At 38.1% G+C, this 18,296-nt stretch overlaps 1 protein-coding gene across 1 annotated transcript in view; it reads left to right on the top strand.

Annotated features, from left to right (window-relative positions):
* The first annotated feature begins 7,099 nt into the window (after window positions 1–7,099).
* The window catches only part of LOC140349397 (NT-3 growth factor receptor-like), a 56,453-nt gene continuing 45,256 nt past the window's right edge, over window positions 7,100–18,296 (top strand). The window contains exons 1-3 of the mRNA XM_072435707.1: window positions 7,100–7,711; window positions 17,413–17,487; window positions 17,585–17,656. Of these exons, the coding sequence (XP_072291808.1) occupies window positions 7,458–7,711; window positions 17,413–17,487; window positions 17,585–17,656 (401 nt within the window). The 5' untranslated portion in view covers window positions 7,100–7,457. The remainder of the gene's footprint in view (window positions 7,712–17,412; window positions 17,488–17,584; window positions 17,657–18,296) is intronic.

The following is an 18,296-nucleotide window of genomic DNA, read 5'->3' as shown; positions in this document are numbered from 1 at the left end:
GCTTTCTCTGTGCTTAAATAAATTGTAAGTAATAACTTGCTTCCCACAGTAAATTTGATAACAGCAATAGAGACATTCATCTATTAATACTGCATTGGTTAAAACTGTATAGGCCTGTGGAATTGACGACGGCCTTCTGAAGTAGACCTAAAATGGTTTCCCTGATCAAATGCAATTTAACAATCCATTCTTCACACATTAATGAACTTTATTTACAGCACAAAAACAATCAACTGTTTCCATTTTCACTTTTGTGACTGAAAGTGTTTATTCACACTCTATTTTACACAAAGCACAAATGAGAAATTATTTTAATGTTTAACAATGATTTATTCTATGCCAATATACAGCATTCACAAACCTTTTTTTTTTCTTGCAAGAAATTAGTTCCATGCTTAATATTATGCTTACTATTATTTGTTTCGAAAACCAGATTCACATTCGGCCTGTTCCTTGTGCTCCAAAACACAATGCTGTGGCCCATAAAAGCCTGGAGTGCATGTTGGCGGTGATAACCACATAAAGCATGTCATGGTTTGTGCTGTGTGTGGCTTCTGATGTGTTTAGCTCTTAAGCACAAAGCACAGGCCAGTGAAGAGCGGTGCCTGGACCCCGAGGGCTCAGTGGAGAACGGGGCGCAGGCAGGAAGAAGCACATGTTTTACAGCTCTGTTAGGGGGAAATGGGCTGCACCACACAGATGTTCACTTATGGTTAGATTTCTATCCAGCTACTGACTAAATGTCGCACAAGCTCATTTTAATGATTTTAATATTTGAAATTGATTTAGCTTTGCATTACATTACAGTTGGACTCCACAGTAGTTGTATGTATTGTATCACTACTTTACAGATTTTAAGTAATACAATTTCAAAGGAAGACTTTAAGTGATATGTGTACAGGTAGTAGAGTTCTAGTCACACACAAAAAACGCACGAACGCGCACGTACACACACACACACACACACACACACACACACACTCACACACACACACACACACAAATGTAAATGCAGTGTAAAATTGACAAAAGTTCACTACTAAGTACCTAGAAATAAATATAACGCATCTTTTAGCTAAACATGGAAACTATTAATTAGATAAGATAAGATAAAACAAGATAATCCTTTATTGTCCACACATGGGGAAATTTCATTGTTGGGCCTTAGGCGGTTTTATCCCAGAAATTATGTGGAGAATGTATGAGTGATAAGGCAGCCTTATTTTATTTGAGCAAATAGTTCATCAATTCCATTTTTTGCTTATAATTGTTTAATTCATACACTTTATACAGTAAAGAATTAGGCAGTGACATGAAGCGTAAAACAATTATAGAAGTTATACATCATTATAAAGTGCACCATATGAAATAATGTGGTCCCCACTAAACTGTTTACCAGGAACAGAGAGGATTGTAAATGGTGTAAATGGCCTCTATGAGCCCACATCTTTTGCTGGTTACATTAGTGAGCCAATATTTGGAGTCCCAACACAAACCACACGGCTGTTGGAACCATCAATAAAACATGATGTCCATTAATGACAACCACAGCGCCTCGGTCTCTAACCTAAAAAATAAACGGTCATGAATTACCCTTTTTTTCACTTTTCCAATCAGGGATCAAACACTCTGGTTACCATATATAGAGGAACCACTTTATATGCATTTTCAAGTCTTAATTCTCAAATCAGAACTTAAATGATCACCTGCTTCAACACAAATCACAATTTTTAATACGTTCTTTGCATGTTCTACAGTCTGTCCACCTAAAATTGGCACATTCTGATCCAGGCCCATTGACCGAAGACACAGAAAACACAACAGAACACACAACAGAACACGCAGCAGAAGACTTAACAGAACACACAGCAGAACACGCAACAGAACACATAACAGAACACACAGCAGAGCACACACCAGAACACACAAGAGAACACACAAGAGAACACACAAGAGAGCACACAACAGAACACACAAGAGAGCACACAACAGAACACACAAGAGAGCACACAACAGAACACACAAGAGAGCACACAACAGAACACGCAGCAGAACACGCAGCAGAACACGCAGCAGAACACGCAGCAGAACACGCAGCAGAACACACAACAGAACACACAACATAAGAAATAAAACACATTTCAAGCTGTTGATAAAACACATTTTTCCATTATTCAAAAATTCAATAACTTGATACAAAATAGGCTAAATGCTACATTCTGAACTCTAAAACACTGGTGCACCGTCACAATTCCAAATTAACGACAAGTCATCTTTTCTGAGAAGTCCAGGCACTCCCTCACATTGAGTAAGACAGGCACTGTGGTCTTGCAAAAGTTTGCATAGGCATCATGATTCACATCACAACAGTTAGCTCTAGTACCAAAGTATTTTAAACAGCGTTCACAATAAAAGTGAACTTCAAAGTGAAGATGGGATCAATCCTGGGAATATGAACAGAACACACAACAGAGCACACACCAGAACACACAAGAGAGCACACAACAGAACACACAAGAGAGCACACAACAGAACACACAACAGAGCACACAACAGAACACACAAGAGAGCACACAACAGAACACATTTCTGAAACAACTATGTGGAAAGACAAATCCCGTGGTCCTGGAAAAGATGTCGGTGTGTTTGAGAAGGGTCCAATCATTGGCATCAAGCAGAGAAAAAGTCAAAGGAGAAGCAGAAACTATTCTATTCCAGATCTGAGTGTTTGGGACGAGGCTTTGTGCAGTGCTCTCTCTCCATCATCAATACTGTGACTGTGTGAGAAATATTGTGACATTACAAAAGCTTATTTAAACTATATCAAAGCTAAAGGTGGTCCTGCAAAATATTAGACCGTGGGACTTTTTTTCCGGACAGGAAGTGTACGGTATATGAAACACTATGAAATTGTTATAATGCACGTTAAGGATATAGTTGCATTGAAAATGCGTATTGGAAAAAAGCTTTTATAGGCTTTGGAATACATTTTTATGTCAATTATGATTCAGTTTTGCAGTTGTATAAAGGGCATGCTCTGTACAACAACTCTGTACTACGATTTCATTCTTTGTAGCAGAACGTCATGTTTACCTTTTACTGCTCTTCAATTTGATATAAGTGCATTCATATATAATTTCAAGACTCTGCTTTGATCCCATGCCTTGACTTTGACACAATTAGAATGTTGTATTACTTTCCTGTACTTGTACTACACTTGTCACAAGAAAGTGAAGACAGAGCGAGCTTTCAGCCACGCCTCTGCAGCGGTCCATCGTGCTGATGAGGGGGTCCTCAGGTAACACACACACACACACACACCTTCTGTCGTCATGGTAACCTGGGCAACAGCCTGAAGCAGTGCAAGTAGCACTTTCACATGACTGTGCTGATGTTCACACCTGTGACATGTCTATAGGAACCACACACAACACATGTCTGTCTCCACAGTCTCAATTCTGAAGATCTAGTAAAATATAATATTTGTCTGTAATTATTTGACAGACTTAGTTTAGTTTTTGTTGATTCAAATGTCATGAATGTCATGCTTATTTAATAAATTAAATGTATATAATGCAGTGAACCAGTAATATATATTTTATGAAATGTCCAACAATTATATTACAATGCTTAATGGACAGTGTGGAAAGTAATTAAATACATATACCGAAAATATGTATTCAGAATACATCTACTTTTCTAATCTCATATCACGGTTCTTCTTCATCAGGCAATTTAGGCTTCAAATTGCATGACAAAAATCACAGTTCTTCTTGTGTTAAGTGCAATTTCATTTCTCTAATCAGTCATTAAAAAATAAAGCATTACACATAAAGCTGTTTTATTCCTTTCTCATGTTTCTACTATAAAAGTATTCTAAGCATATAGAAAACAGTGCTTTTATTTGCCATGTATAGGAGGAATATGTTATGATAACCGGTAATGTGTGTATAGTCTGGTTTGGGCGTCTAATTGAAAAGGCGGGTTCTTGAATTTATTTCTGTTTGATTTTTTAAATAGTTGACAAAAAATATCTGTGCTTTTAGTCATTATTTTGATCAACTAAAATGTCTTCTTTTAGTCATATTAGTCGTCACTCTTAATTTAGGTTTAGTCAGCAAAAACCTATTACAGATTAATATATTATTTAGGGAAAATATCACTGCTCTGGGGCTCCATGGTAAGAGATTATATCTCATATCTTTTGGTTATCAAGAGGGCAATTTTTTCAACAACGCCAGACTAAAACAATCCAAATTTCAAACAGAAGCTAAATATAAGCTAGGATAAAGCTGCTATCTGGAGGAATGGGCTGATAGAAAGAGTTTTCTGCATTTGTTTCTTGACAATTCCTCTTTCATATCTGAAGCCAATTTCACCAAAAATGTATTTAGTAATGACTTAGAATGAAAATGTCCAGGTAGAATCCATCTAAAAGGCCTTTTAAGATTTTGTTAATTTTTAGCTTTTTTGTGTGGGTTTAGAGTACAAACTGATCTGAATTCATCCCAGAATGGTTAATTTGATGTATGTATGTTATGTGATATGTTCCGGAGGTTGAATAAGAAAGCGGTTAAAAGGCAAAACAAAATATCAGATGAGACGCAGGTCAGCATAACTGGAAGCAGATTAGCTCATTACATATAGTGAGGGGGTGAGACCCTGTTTGGCTTTCAGAGAAACTGAGGCATTGGGTAAAACAACATTTTAACCACATTATATTAAAAACAGAATATGGCCTTTAACATAATTGAGAGTTCTATTTATTTATTTATTTTTACTAAAATTATGAAAGAATGTGTCAAATCCTCAACATGTTCAACAACATGTTGCTGCTTTAAGACTTTGAACACTCCTGGAGCCATTACAGGGCAGCACCAATGAAAATAGTCTTGACACGCCCCTGGGTAAATTATTTATACTATTTTTTATCATTATTATTATTACAATTATTATGATTATGATTATTATTACTGTTTTTAAACCCTAACTCGAGTCAATATCCAGGCCACTCCTCTTATTACTTGAGTAATAATGCTTTTCTACTAAACATGATATTATTCAATGTTGTCAGTGTAATACTTATTTATCATAATAATAGTAATAGTAATAATAATAATAATAATAGTTATTATTATTATTATTATTATTATCATCATTATTGTTAGATGTGAAATCCCCATCAGTGTAATCCTCTCACTGGCATTGTGGAGCTCACTTTCTCCTCAAATTCTTTTTTGATGGTGCCGAGAGCTCCGACTTGCACAGCACAGTTCTGGCTTTGGTGCCCCACATCCTGCTGATCTCAATCTTCCAATCTTTGTTCTTAGTCTTTTGCCATGATGATGGTGAAGATGATGATGGTGATGATGATGATGATGATTATTATTATATTTTTGTATGTATTTTGACCTACAACAAATCATTTGCATAAATTAGGCTATACAAATATGTGGTGTATATGTGGCCCAACTTTATGTGTTGATTTTTCAATTTTGTCCAGCTCAATTTTTAAAGTGTCTTCACAATTTGTCAGGCAGTGAAGCTGGATTTTCAGGACAAAGAAATAGTAAAAAGAGAATCATATCAGAGGCCATCCATCATGAAACCACAGTCTGGTCACACACACTACATTAACTATCCATTAGGAATCAATGATTCATCCATAATGCATTACAGTCAAAGGTGCATTAAAAAGTCATGGGGGCACACAAAAATATGTCACATGAATGGGCGGGGCCTGAAAAATTCACAGTGTTCTGACTACATGGGAATAACATCATATTCATCCACTTTCTTTTTATTATCTTGGGGAATTGTGCTGGTATTTTATTGTTTAATCAATTGCAATTCTTATGAGCAAACGACGCAAAGTAGGCCTACAATATAAATAAATGCAATTGGTTTACAAACAGTATATATACTCGATGAACTGCAGGGTATTTACTGGTAAAAATATGTCTATATCAAAATAAACATTTTAATAAACACAATGTTAGCATCTGAAAACCACACATTTCTTCAATATCATATCAGGGCAAATGGCACATTCACTTAATGTATGATAAACTCTCTATATTTATCTGTGAATATTTACACAAAGGCTTGCCAGATTTTCCAAGCTCCTCAACCAAAACACAGCATTGTTTGGTACATTGACAACATCCTGAATTTTAATCAAGCTGTTGATAAAACACATTTTTCCATTATTCAAAAAGTTCAATAAATTGATACAAAAAAGGCTAAATGCTACATTCTGAATTCTGAACTCTTAAACACTGGTGCACTGTCACAATTCCAAATTAAAGACAAGTCATCTTTTCTGAGAACTCCAGGCACTCCCACACATTGAGTAAGACAGGCACTGTGGTCTTGCAAAAGTTTGGGGCTCATTATCAGCATCTTTGTTTACCTGAGAAAGGAAAACACACAAATCAATAAAATAGCAATTCAATATTATTCAAGCATCATACAGATAGACGGCTATGCCGTCTATCTGTCAGTCTTTTAACAGTGGTTTAAGTAAAAACAAAAAGGAGCACCTCTGTCTGAAGCTAGAGGAAAATGTTGGTCAGATTATAAATCTAAATAATCTAATAGAATTGTGGAGTAGCTCAGTGATAGAACTTAGAAAACAATGTCTTAACGGAAACCTGTTAAACAATACGTTTCCAACACCCGTAAAGAGTAAAAACATTACATAATATACACAAAATAGCAAAATAGCTAGGGAACAACCAAACACACTATCACACTAGAGGACCAGATAAAGTTGTAATAAATGCCAAGTTTAATATTTAGCATCTGAAAATCTCCATGCATATGACACATAGATATTTTCAGATGCTAACATTGTGTTAATTAAAACGTTTATTTTGACATAGACATATGTTTTACCAGTAAATACCCAGCAGTTCATTGCACAGTACACAGTATATTCAGAAATGAATAGGCCTGCTCTTATCTTGGGTCAGCCAATGCAGCATGTGGCCGCTGGGTGGAAATGCATTGAGTCTTCCTCTCAGTGCATTTTTCACAGCATCCACGCGCACACGCGCACGCGCGCACACGCGTGCTCGCAGTGGAGGAGAGAGAGGCAGCAGCGGGGCAGGGGATGGGGATGGATGGGTGACATAAGACACACACTGAAGAGGAGAAGCGACCGCGGTGCACCTGCAGAGGGCTGCGTGGATGTGTCACGCCGCGTGGATGTGTCACGCTACGTCAGGAGGTTGAAGTGGCATCATTATATATAGTCTCGAGTAGACACGCGCATCTCACTCGTCACACGCATACGCGCCGGTGCTAACACGGGGATTTGGACATGTAGCGGACAGAAGCGGACTTTTGTACACGGACACAGGGACTGCGACCGCGATTTGGACGCGCACAAACGGACGCGGCGCTTTTTAGTGGACAGTTGCGAAGTGTGGAGTGGGATTGTCTCGGGACACGCGATGGGGGGCTTCGGGGCGGTGTGGAGCGCCCTGGACGGGACGTGGCGGTGGCCGAGGCTGCTGCTTGTGCTGAGCTTGTTGCTGCAGCGCTACCTGGGCTCCGTGCTGGACTGCCCGTCCACCTGCAGCTGCTCGCCCACCGACATATTCTGCAACAAGTCGGACGACAGCATGTTCTTCCCGCTGTCCGTTGAGGGCCAAAGCTCCAACGTCAGCGGAGGCATCGGGGAGCTCTCTCAGAACATCACCTCCATGTAAGTCACGCACACCACTGCTCTCAGTGCGTCTTAACCCACGATCAGGCTTTGACTTTGAATTACCGACATCTTAAAAGAGCATCAATGTTGCCCAAGCGCAGTAGCCTAGCTAAATGATTTAAGAAACCGCACTGATCACAAGTTCCTTTCCATGTACAACACATAAATTCAACAAAAATCCTCTTGGATCTACAACTGGATTGGATTAGGGTTCACAGAGCTGAGCTTTGTGGACGATGCAGTGGGTAAAGACTTGTTTCACAGTTTGCCATGGTTACAGCGTGGGGTACACAGAAAATAGTCATAGAAACAATAAACATTGTATGGCTCTGCATGCATCTAAAAAGATCCATTTGAAATAACAAAGCAGACAATAGACATATTGTACTTTGCTGCTTTTCAGATAACCTACGAATTGTGAAACTGGAAAAAAAATACTGATTCACTAAAAGGCCTAGCCAACCTTCATTTGTGATAAGAAACAGTAATACAAAAATAAGGGCCCACAAATAGGCCTTTGTGGATTGATTGACTGCAGCCTTGTTTTAGGCATTGTTGGATTCCAAATTTAGCTAAATATAATAATAATAATAATAATAATTATAAAAAGATTTATTTTGTACTACAGCGGCAGACTTCTGTAGCCAGCTGAACACCAGTTACATCCATAGTCAAACTCCCAAACTCAAATGGGGAGCGAGGATTGAACCGCCAACCTTCCAGTTAAAAACAACCATGTAATTCAAACCACTGTGACCCCCAGAGCACCTTCAGTAACCTGGCATCTTTTGTGCTTCCAATATGGAAAGCAAATGAACATTTTAGTCTGTATCCCCTACCTGCAACTAAAGAAAGTTTACATTTTGAATAGACATAGACATACACATAACTTCATTGCCCTTGTTCTTATCATAGGACTGCAATTTCTTTGGGCATTATTTACAGTGTATGAATTATGGTTCGGTTGGAGCTTGTAACTTTTTTGAATGAAGCTCACATTTAGAATCTATAGTTTTCCATGGCTCCCCACAGCTTCCCTCCATCTCATTAAAAAACAAAGGCTTTTTCAACAGGTGACTTTAGGAGACTAACTTGACCTTGCAGCTGTAGACAGAGGACACAAAGTGTTGAGCTCAGAGAACATTTGGAAGAAGTTACAGTCAGTACTTCCTCCGAATCCCCCCTAAAGCGTAATAAGCCGTGGTGGAAATAGCGTTGTTCTCTCAGTCATAAAAGCAGCCGTGATTCAGTGGCTCATAAGCACAAATGGAAATGTAAATGTCACTTTTCTTGGGATGGAGCCAGTCATCCGGATCTGGCGCGCTTCCCCTTGGCCCGCCACGCAGCAAACATCATTGAACATATATATGGATTTATTGGGCTAGTCTTTTCTCGTTGCTTCTACACTTGAGCCTTGCTTTTAAATTAGGTTTTTCTTTTGGAGTCTTGCTGCAGCCTATAAATACAAGACAGAATATGCACGTTCTATTTGGCATGAGAAAACATATATGATTTTGGATAAAAAATATATGATTTTTGTGCTGCTTTATCACCTTGAAAACAGTGTTTTAACATGTTTACTTTAGTTAAGCTGATCGATAGAAACAACTGTTATATCCAATCAGAACAACGCCCTGCTGTAAAGAGTTTAGTTGTTGAATAGTGTCTTCGTCACTTAACTAAAAATGCAAACAGTCTTTACTTCCACAAATGTCATTATCCATTGATTAGTCTTTGTTTATTTACATTGGCGTCACAAGTAGCCTACCTAAGCCTACCCCACTAACTTTTTGTCTTTGTCTTTGTCTTTTTTTCCCTTCATTTTATACTAAAAATCCCATACTACGACATGAAACTTGGACTTGGTTACAAAATTACCAATGCTTTGTTTTCCATGCTTGTTACTGGGATGGACATTTGGTCGTGACATTTTATAAAAGCCTACTGGATGTATAACATAACATGTCTTCATTTTTTGGCTGAACAAAAAAACACATCTTACACTTTATTTATTATGTTTTGTGTATTTGCAGTCCAGCACCAAATAACGAAGACAGTTATTTATGTTTTGTAAAATGTCACAAAATTAAATCTAGGTCTATAATGTGTATTACTACTATACACTTGTACTGCCTTGACCAAGTTAGTTAAAACACCCGTCAGGAAATCTAGTTAAATAGGCGAGACCTTCTTGTTCATAGATGTTATACACTTATAAAAGTCTTGAGGGTTTTTTCTAGGTTGTGTGCCTCTGTGTTAAATGGCCCTTGTTATTGTTCATGCAGAACCTGTGCCTGTGCTCCCTGCTGGAGGTCTCAGTGATTTCCCTGTTTACATCTGAACTGTGGCTGCCTCCTTCAAAAGATGCACTCCTCTGCATCCAATCAGTTTGTTCTGTTTGTGTAAACAGTAAATAATAGTGTCAATGCCTTTGTGGATTCTTACCTTTTACCTTACCATTTACCTCTACTTCAGAAAATATATTAAATATATTGCTCATACACAATTACATGGACTATCAATGGTCCAATTACTTTTAAAGAAAAAAAGCCTAATTTTGTTTTAAAGTCAGAAAAGTCCTTTATGTGATTTACCTCAATGCCTCAGAAATGTATACACATTCTCTCCTCCTGGTGTTCCTCTTCTGTTATGTTTTTGCAATTTTATTTTGATAATGTTTGTGCTTTAGAATTCATTTAAAAAAGGATTGCCCCTGCCAGAGCCCTCACTAAACTCAGAAGAGGAGACAGTGCCTTCTCCAGAGCAGGTCATAAACTGTGGATTCTCTTCCTCTCAGCATTAGAAGGACCATTTGGTTGAGAACTTAAAATCTCTATTTAAAAACACATTATTTTACATTGTTCTTGTGTCTATTGAGCTTGTACATAAGAATGTCACAATGTCAAATTTTAGGGTTACGGTTTTTGCAATGATTCAAGATTGTTGGCATCATGACCAAACAACAGTTCAATCCTTTGATTGTCTTGCTTTATGAAATCAAAGGAACAATCAAAAATGGAGTAAAGATTGAACTTAAATTACTCCATGTTGCTGCCTATGATTCTCACTATTAATTTGTTTTAGTATTATGATCATAATTATCGATTAACCGAATAATCTTGACTTCCCAACATATACAGCTTTTTGGGGCACTTTTAATTTTTAAAATATTAATAATAAAAGCATTAGGAGTTGGCCCATGCCACCCTGGTGAATATATGCTATAGTCATCTGCCTGGAGGCACTGCAACAGCACAAGCCTGTTATACATGTTGAAAATATATTCAATAAGATTAGGTGCCATTATGTCCATGTTAGAGTGACAGGAGCCAGAGTGTCAGTGTGAAGGATCGGGCTGGCTGCTCTCTCACACTATTAGGCCAGTAATGTGACTAGTATTTGAATGTGCTTCTCCTCTAGGCTCATCGGCACTCAACAAGAAGCAGCCTCGAATAATTAAAAGGACATATTTGGAGCTGCTAGATATTTGTAATACAGGATGACTACAGAGATCAAGTCATGACGCAACGGAGTTCGGCATAAGTAGATGATATCAAGTAGCTTATGGTGTATGTTTAGTTGTATGAAAACTTGTTAATGTGGGATATTTCATTCGATGTGAATAGTACTGTATCCTAAAGTGTAGGCTGGACGTGATGCTAAATAATCCTTATCTGGACAATCTATACATTGACATGTCACGTGCTGAGAGGTGTTAGGAATTAAACTAAGCAAGCAACACAAAGCAATATCAAAATGACACTGGAAACACATATGTTTATATATATATATATATATATATATATATATATATATATATATATATATATATATATACATACTCCATACAGACATCCTAAAGCTGCATCACTTTAGCTGGGACTGGTTAGAAAAAAAAATCAAAATCAAATTCATGGGCCTTTTTCAATCTAAACAACTAATTGATTAATACAAAAATGATTGCCATATGTATTGATTAACATAATAACTGTTAGCTGGAGCACCATACGTTCCACAGTATGGCATTTAACTTTACTATTTTTATTCACTGGTGTTTTGACTGCTCTAAAATCCCTTGAAAAGCATTCTGACGGTCAGCTCTTCACAGATTTCAAGCAAAGCAATAATATCTCTCTGAATACAAGGAGGTGGCTAAAAAACTGAGGCACCAGGACATTGTTCAAAGCTCAATATAATTTAATAAACTCAAGTTTAAAACTTTCAAGGTGTATTTTTATGCTTTATTTTGTATTGCCCAGTCCCAGTGAGAAAACCTGTAAGATAATCCTGTAACAGAGCAGCGGATGTAGACGCTCTCTCCCTTCTTCACCTGAGTGAGTCAGGTGATGCAGATGTGCTGCTGCTGTGTGAGGAGGTCACTGCAGCATTTATGCTCATTAGTCACATGCGGTGACATTAGCAAACACACAGTGCCTGTCAGTGGGTCAATATTGTGGGATCTTCATAGTCCTAGTGTTGGATAAACATATCACAGTCGAAACCTCTAAATGCGTCGGAAGTTCACAGATAAATGTAAAAAAAAAAGAAAGAAAAAGTTCAGTGGGGCTGAACAAAGCAGCAACCATCCGATTCTCAGAAGAATACTTTTACGCCTCTTTTGGTTTGTTTAAAATATCATCAAAAAGAGGATACAGATTAAAACAGGCAAATGCTTGTGATAACCATGTCACAATTTGAGAACTTTATTGTACAATGTTGTAGAGTTTTCCGTCTCGTGCTTGGTCTTAACAAGGACACCTCCATTTCTACATTTGTTATCATGTGATTAGCTTTATCTAGGATGTGCGTCATTTAACTGTTACAGAACATTATCAAACATCATCAGTTTCTTTGATCAACACGTCTCACAGAAGTGGTATGCTATGCTTCTATACTTCTCATTGATAAGCTGGCCTTTCTGTGTGTGGAAGCATATAAGGCTAATACTTGGACAATGTTTTGAGTATTTAAGTTTCAGGGTCCCAGACTGATGGTAAATAAACTTCTACAGCCTCAAACATCCAGAGTCTCCTGCCTTTCCATCCAACTATAGGACTTCTTAGGACAACACTTATTTTTCCCTAACACAAGACAGTCACTTCATCCCGATGCATGTGCTGTTCACCATAACCCCATAACCTCATTCTAATGCTTTTTTTTTAACGTTGTTTGTCTCTGGAGCTGTTAATGAACAACATTATGACAGATGATCAATGAGTGTGAATCTATGTGTCTTTGTCGTCAATATTAACATGCTGTCCATTACACTTGCTGTCTCATATCTCATGAAAATGAAAAGACCAAGTCAATACTGTCCTCAGTAATGCATTACCACATTCAAACAGGTCAATCATGCTCACTATTATGGATGGACACGGGTCAAACAGAGGTGATTCTTTACAAGGACATTGGGAAGAGCTTTTTTAGGACTTTATGTAGCTTATTCTTCAATGTATAGGCCACATTCACAAATTTGGTGTCATATGTTCAGAGGCCTTTATAACTCTATGTGTAATTTTCTTTGAACAAAATCAGCAAACCATATTAATGAATACATTTTCCACCATCTGCGGGTGTTTACCAGTGGCCAGGGTCTGCAAACTGCCCTTTTCTTGACTGACGTGTCAGATGTTTATTCCAGGGATCTGCTGTAGCCACTCCTCCAGTTATGGGGTCGTTGCCCCGAGTGCTCAGATAACCACGGGCACCATTTCACCTTCCATGCCTTCTCTATCTCTTCTCTGCGCCCTTGGTGTTTCTCCAGTTTCTCGTGTCCTTTTTCCTGATGTTGCCATCACTTGGTGTTGCCACGTCAACCACAACGGCTTTCCTCTGCTGTTTATCCACCACCACAATGTCTGGTTGGTTTGCCGTTATCATTCTGTATATGTCAGTCCCACAGGATCGTGGCTTAGTCATTCTTTACCAATTTTGGAGTCATTTCCCACTTTGACGTTAGGTTTCCAGTACATACTCCGCACAGATGTTCACGTGATGTGCTGGATTGTCTCAGGGGCCTCTTTGCACAGTCTACATGGGTCTTGTCTGGTGTAGTAGATCAGTGCCTCTATTGCTCTGATGCTCAAGGTCTGCACTTGTGCGCGGATCCTTCCTGGCTCGGGTCCTCAACCAGAGACCTGGGAGCTTCAGGGTTCTGCCCCATCTTTGCTGTTCCTAAACCTGCACTTTTCTGGACTGAGATTTTTTCTCGCATCTTGTCCATTTCCATCTCGTTCCAGTGAACCTTTTTTGCCAAGGTGCTCTGGTGCGACATTGTTTTTTATATATACTGATAACAACCATGTCTGTGGGTCTGAAAAGCTTGAGACAAACGCTCAAAATCATAGAGATATTGTTAAAAAAAAATGTAAAAAAACAAAACAAAGAAAGCCATGGAACATCCAGAAAAGATGCTGGGTCACTATAGTCTCTGCTATAAGAAAATACATTTATTTGAGTGGACATTAAACTCTGTGGCAGTTTTTGTTTCATGTAAATAGACTCAGTAATTACTAATATAATAACCATAAACAAGGTGAAAAAAATAGAATGCATTTTAGCTTTTTAGAATACTATGATCTCACCTGACTGCAACCTTTTGGCCAATAAACAATAATAATATAACCACAGTGACACACAGGGCTAGCTCTAATGTAATCCTTATGTAATATTTTAATTGGTCTTCTATGTTAATAGACCAGGTTTAAACTACATGAGGCCTGGTTTATTTTTGTCGCAGTCCTCTTTTAAACTGTAGATAAAAATTAATAACATGTTCTCCTGAGTTTATGAGTCCAACACGTATACTTGGACCAAGAGATGGGCTACTCATCTCGCATCATAAACTCTGCAAATGTGCACTGCCTTTTGTATATACAGACAAGAGAAAACAGCATCCTCTACTGGTGATACAAAGTTCTGTTCCTCTTGAGACTGTTTATGGTATTCTAACCTATCTTGTTTTAACTCTATTATCACCTCAGAAAAGTACAATTTTAATCAAGTTCAAGCTAAAATTATGATGACAATTATATCAAGGCAGTGTTCAAGATGCGGACAAAGATCTCAAGGCCCTGAAACTGGCCTACTAGACCAAAATGACAAGACTAAGGAAATTACCTCGGGAGGAACTTCCCAGACCACAGCACTACTACCGGTCTTTGGAAGAAGTCGAATTTGTGGAATTATATAAATATCTTAACTCTTAACTGAAATTTGATTAACATAGATGCATTAGCAAAAAATGCCAACAACGAATCTATCTTCTTAAAATCTAGGTTTTTAACCTTTTTTATTGGCTGGTTTTACAATCAAACAGCAATGTGAAGATCAGTTTGAAATCATTGATCTACAGATGCCATTGATAGATTCTTTGTGGAGCAGACAGCTGGTCTTCATGGCCACCATGAACACATTCTGAAGCAGGACTTTATCCTGATGCCTTCTGGGCAGCACTATTATGCCCCCAGCAAGAATACAAACGTACACTCCTTTATTTACCTATCAAATTCAGTGGACAGTAGCACTGATTAGGCTACCTTTATCACTGTTTATAATGTCTGCACCTTATTGGTTTATCTGGCAACAGCACTCAAGCTCCTGCACTTTAACCCAGAGGATGTGGACCTCTGTTTTTGTCGGCTGAACTGACACTGACTGATGTGACACTTTATTGTCACTGTAATATTTGCGAATGTATTATTATTAATCTGAGCAACGGCTACAAAATAAAATGGCCTTTTGTGATGAATCAAGTTATCTGATTCTAATTCCATCCTTGATCACTTTGGTCACCTTGAGTGTTGTAAAGGGCTCTATAAATAAAGGTTTATTGATCTATATGATGGTATTTTGACTACACAAAGACAATACAGACGTGATTATTTGGAAAATATCTACCCCTGTTGATTTTATTTGACGTTTTGTCTGGTTTGCTGAACACCAAAAGCTGACTCTGTGCCATTATCTGCAAACCTCTTTTGCTTCTTGCTCTTCTGTGCCTGACTGTACAGCGGCTGATCAAACCTAAACCTAACCCTAGCCTAAGTCTTCTGTGGCCCAGTGCAGATTTGCTCTCTGTGAATGAGGCCTGGACTGCCTCCTCTCAGTGTGTCATGCTTCTGAATACAAAGTGAGAGCGTTGAGCTACACGGACGCAGAGTGGTCTGTTGCCATAGCGACCAGCCACCGGCCACAATATATATTTATCTGCTGCTTCTTCAGTGGGAGCACTTGTGTTGCGCTAAGACTGTTCCTTCAACACTGGATGGATGTACGGTGGGTTTGTAGAATAAATAAGTAAAAAGGCTACTTCCAACGGAGAACTGCCTCATATCTGCTTTCAATAGTAACTTCTTAATTTTTTTTTAAATGCAACTTCATCCATTTTTGAACTTTTTGTATGGTATGGACTAATAAGGTATACATCTCTTCCCTCTCTCTCTCTCTCTTTCTCTTTCTCTTTCTCTCTGCGTGTTTCTTGGCCCTTTAGTAAATGCAGCCACATGAATATTTAATGTGCATGAAACCAAACACTGCAATCAATTCAGGCCTTCACCCCTCACACTGCAACAATCTCAGCTCATAAGACTCATTCTCTGCTATCTGCTGCTCTGCTTTCTTGTCCGATGCTATCCATTTGGGAGTCTGTGTTAACACATTGTGATGACTCAAGATGTAGGAAGCAGTCTTTGTAATTGAGGTGCAACATGCATTAGATTAGACAAAAGTGTGAAAGCATTTGCAAGACATATTGACAGATATCGTGTGCGCATGCACATAACAAGGACATAGAAAAGGTAGAGGATAAAAGTTTCAATCAACGCAGGGTTTTAAAAGTTTGATACATCGCTTAATAGTTGCAGTTTGGAGCTGGTGGGGGTTTATTAAAGGGTCACACTGATCTGTGGAGAGGTGAGCCTTCCTCATACTACAACTGAAATCTCCTAGAAATCCTTTGAAAGTGTGTTGTCTTCTGAACACATTAAGAAGCAAGTTTTAATGTCAATTTAACTTTCTATTTTAAGAAAACCCAAAAATAAATCTGAAATTATTGATTTGCTCTAGACATATTTTTAAACTTGAGAGTGTGTTTTTTGTTTTTTTTTACAAACGTCTAAAGTGAAATGTGCTGTGTGTGTAGTTTGTGTTAGGAGACTGCTAACTGGTGTCTAAATGGGTATTTAGATGTCTAATTTGATTGATCTCATTTGATTAGGCTGTTAGTCTGTGGGCCTTGGGGGAAACAGAAGCTGTGTCAGGTAAAAAATAACCCACAATCAATGAGCACGTTCCATTGAGTCTGCTCCGACTCAGACATGTCCTCGACAGCTACAATCTGCAACATCCTTATGTTTGGAGGAATAAGGCTATACGTTTGTTTTATTCACTTCTGTCATAAAATTGCTGTTTATGTCTATATTCAATATCACTGTAGTAAAAGTGGAGTCATTTGGAGAAACATGGAAACTGGGATTGGCTTTCATATTCAGAAAAGATGAAATGCTGTAAAAGACAAAAAGTTGATGTTGTTTTGGATGTATATTTGAATGCATTTTTGAGTTGTGTTAGCCCGCTGCAATGACTTTGACGTCCAGTGCATGTTATTGGCTGGGTTAACAATATTACCCAAACACAGAAAGCTTCTATTTGAAAGTGCACTTTACAGTCAGTCTGATTCATGTGTTCTCTGTCCACAGATATATAGAGAACTGGATTGGTCTACAGACGCTAAGAGACATAAACATGGAGCTCTACACTGGTCTGCAACGACTGTGAGTGATACTGATACACAATATTGAGAGAATTGGGATGTGTTAAAAGTATACGGCACTGAAATCATATAGCTCACCTCTTTCCTTGTACTTGTAGAACCATCACAAGGAGCAACCTGCGTTATCTTCAAGCTCGTGTCTTCTCCAAGAACCCTCAGCTACGCTACATGTAAGTACATTTATTGTGGGCTGCACACATTAATACAAAGTCTAAAAATCATTTCTACTTTAATGCTGAACATGAAACCTAATTTCTAGAAATAGTGGCTCTTATTGCTTGCCTAGCTCCGTGCAGGTTTGTCTCTCTAAAACAAATAAACAGGGATTTGCCATAAGTGTGTCTAGTAATGATTCATACAACACACCAAAGAATAAAGTGAGTTTATTAAATTAAAGGTGGTGAAATGAAGCCTCAATAAGCCTGGATAGCCATCATTCTATACAGAGAAATAAGGCGGTTCTGTCCATATAGATTTGATTTTCCCTAGCGCAGGTTAAATGTCACATTATTGTGATTGGTTTGCTCTAGATCTGTTTCCCGCTTTGGAGTTACATTCAATCTCGGCAATACTAAAGGTAAACATAGTTTTATTAACAGCCCAAATAAATAATGTGGGCGATGTTGCGGCTAATGACCCTCTGAGGCTTCTATATGTGCGTTGTGCCTTTGTGATCAGATTGATATTCTAAGCAGCTACAGTCCTTGTGTTGAATGGGCTCAAGGTGAGGAGGTCCCTACGAGCTGCAGGAATCAATCAACAACAATATAATTTGTTCTGATATATATTTAAATTACTGAGGTTGGTTTT

This window comes from Eucyclogobius newberryi, unplaced genomic scaffold (assembly GCF_026437365.1).
Source record: "Eucyclogobius newberryi isolate DKJ021-1_F unplaced genomic scaffold, fEucNew1.0.hap1 SCAF_7, whole genome shotgun sequence".
In the NCBI taxonomy this organism is placed as follows: Eukaryota; Metazoa; Chordata; class Actinopteri; order Gobiiformes; family Gobiidae; genus Eucyclogobius; species Eucyclogobius newberryi.
Note: the sequence above shows the minus strand (reverse complement) of the source record. Positions and strands in the feature narration are given on the sequence as shown.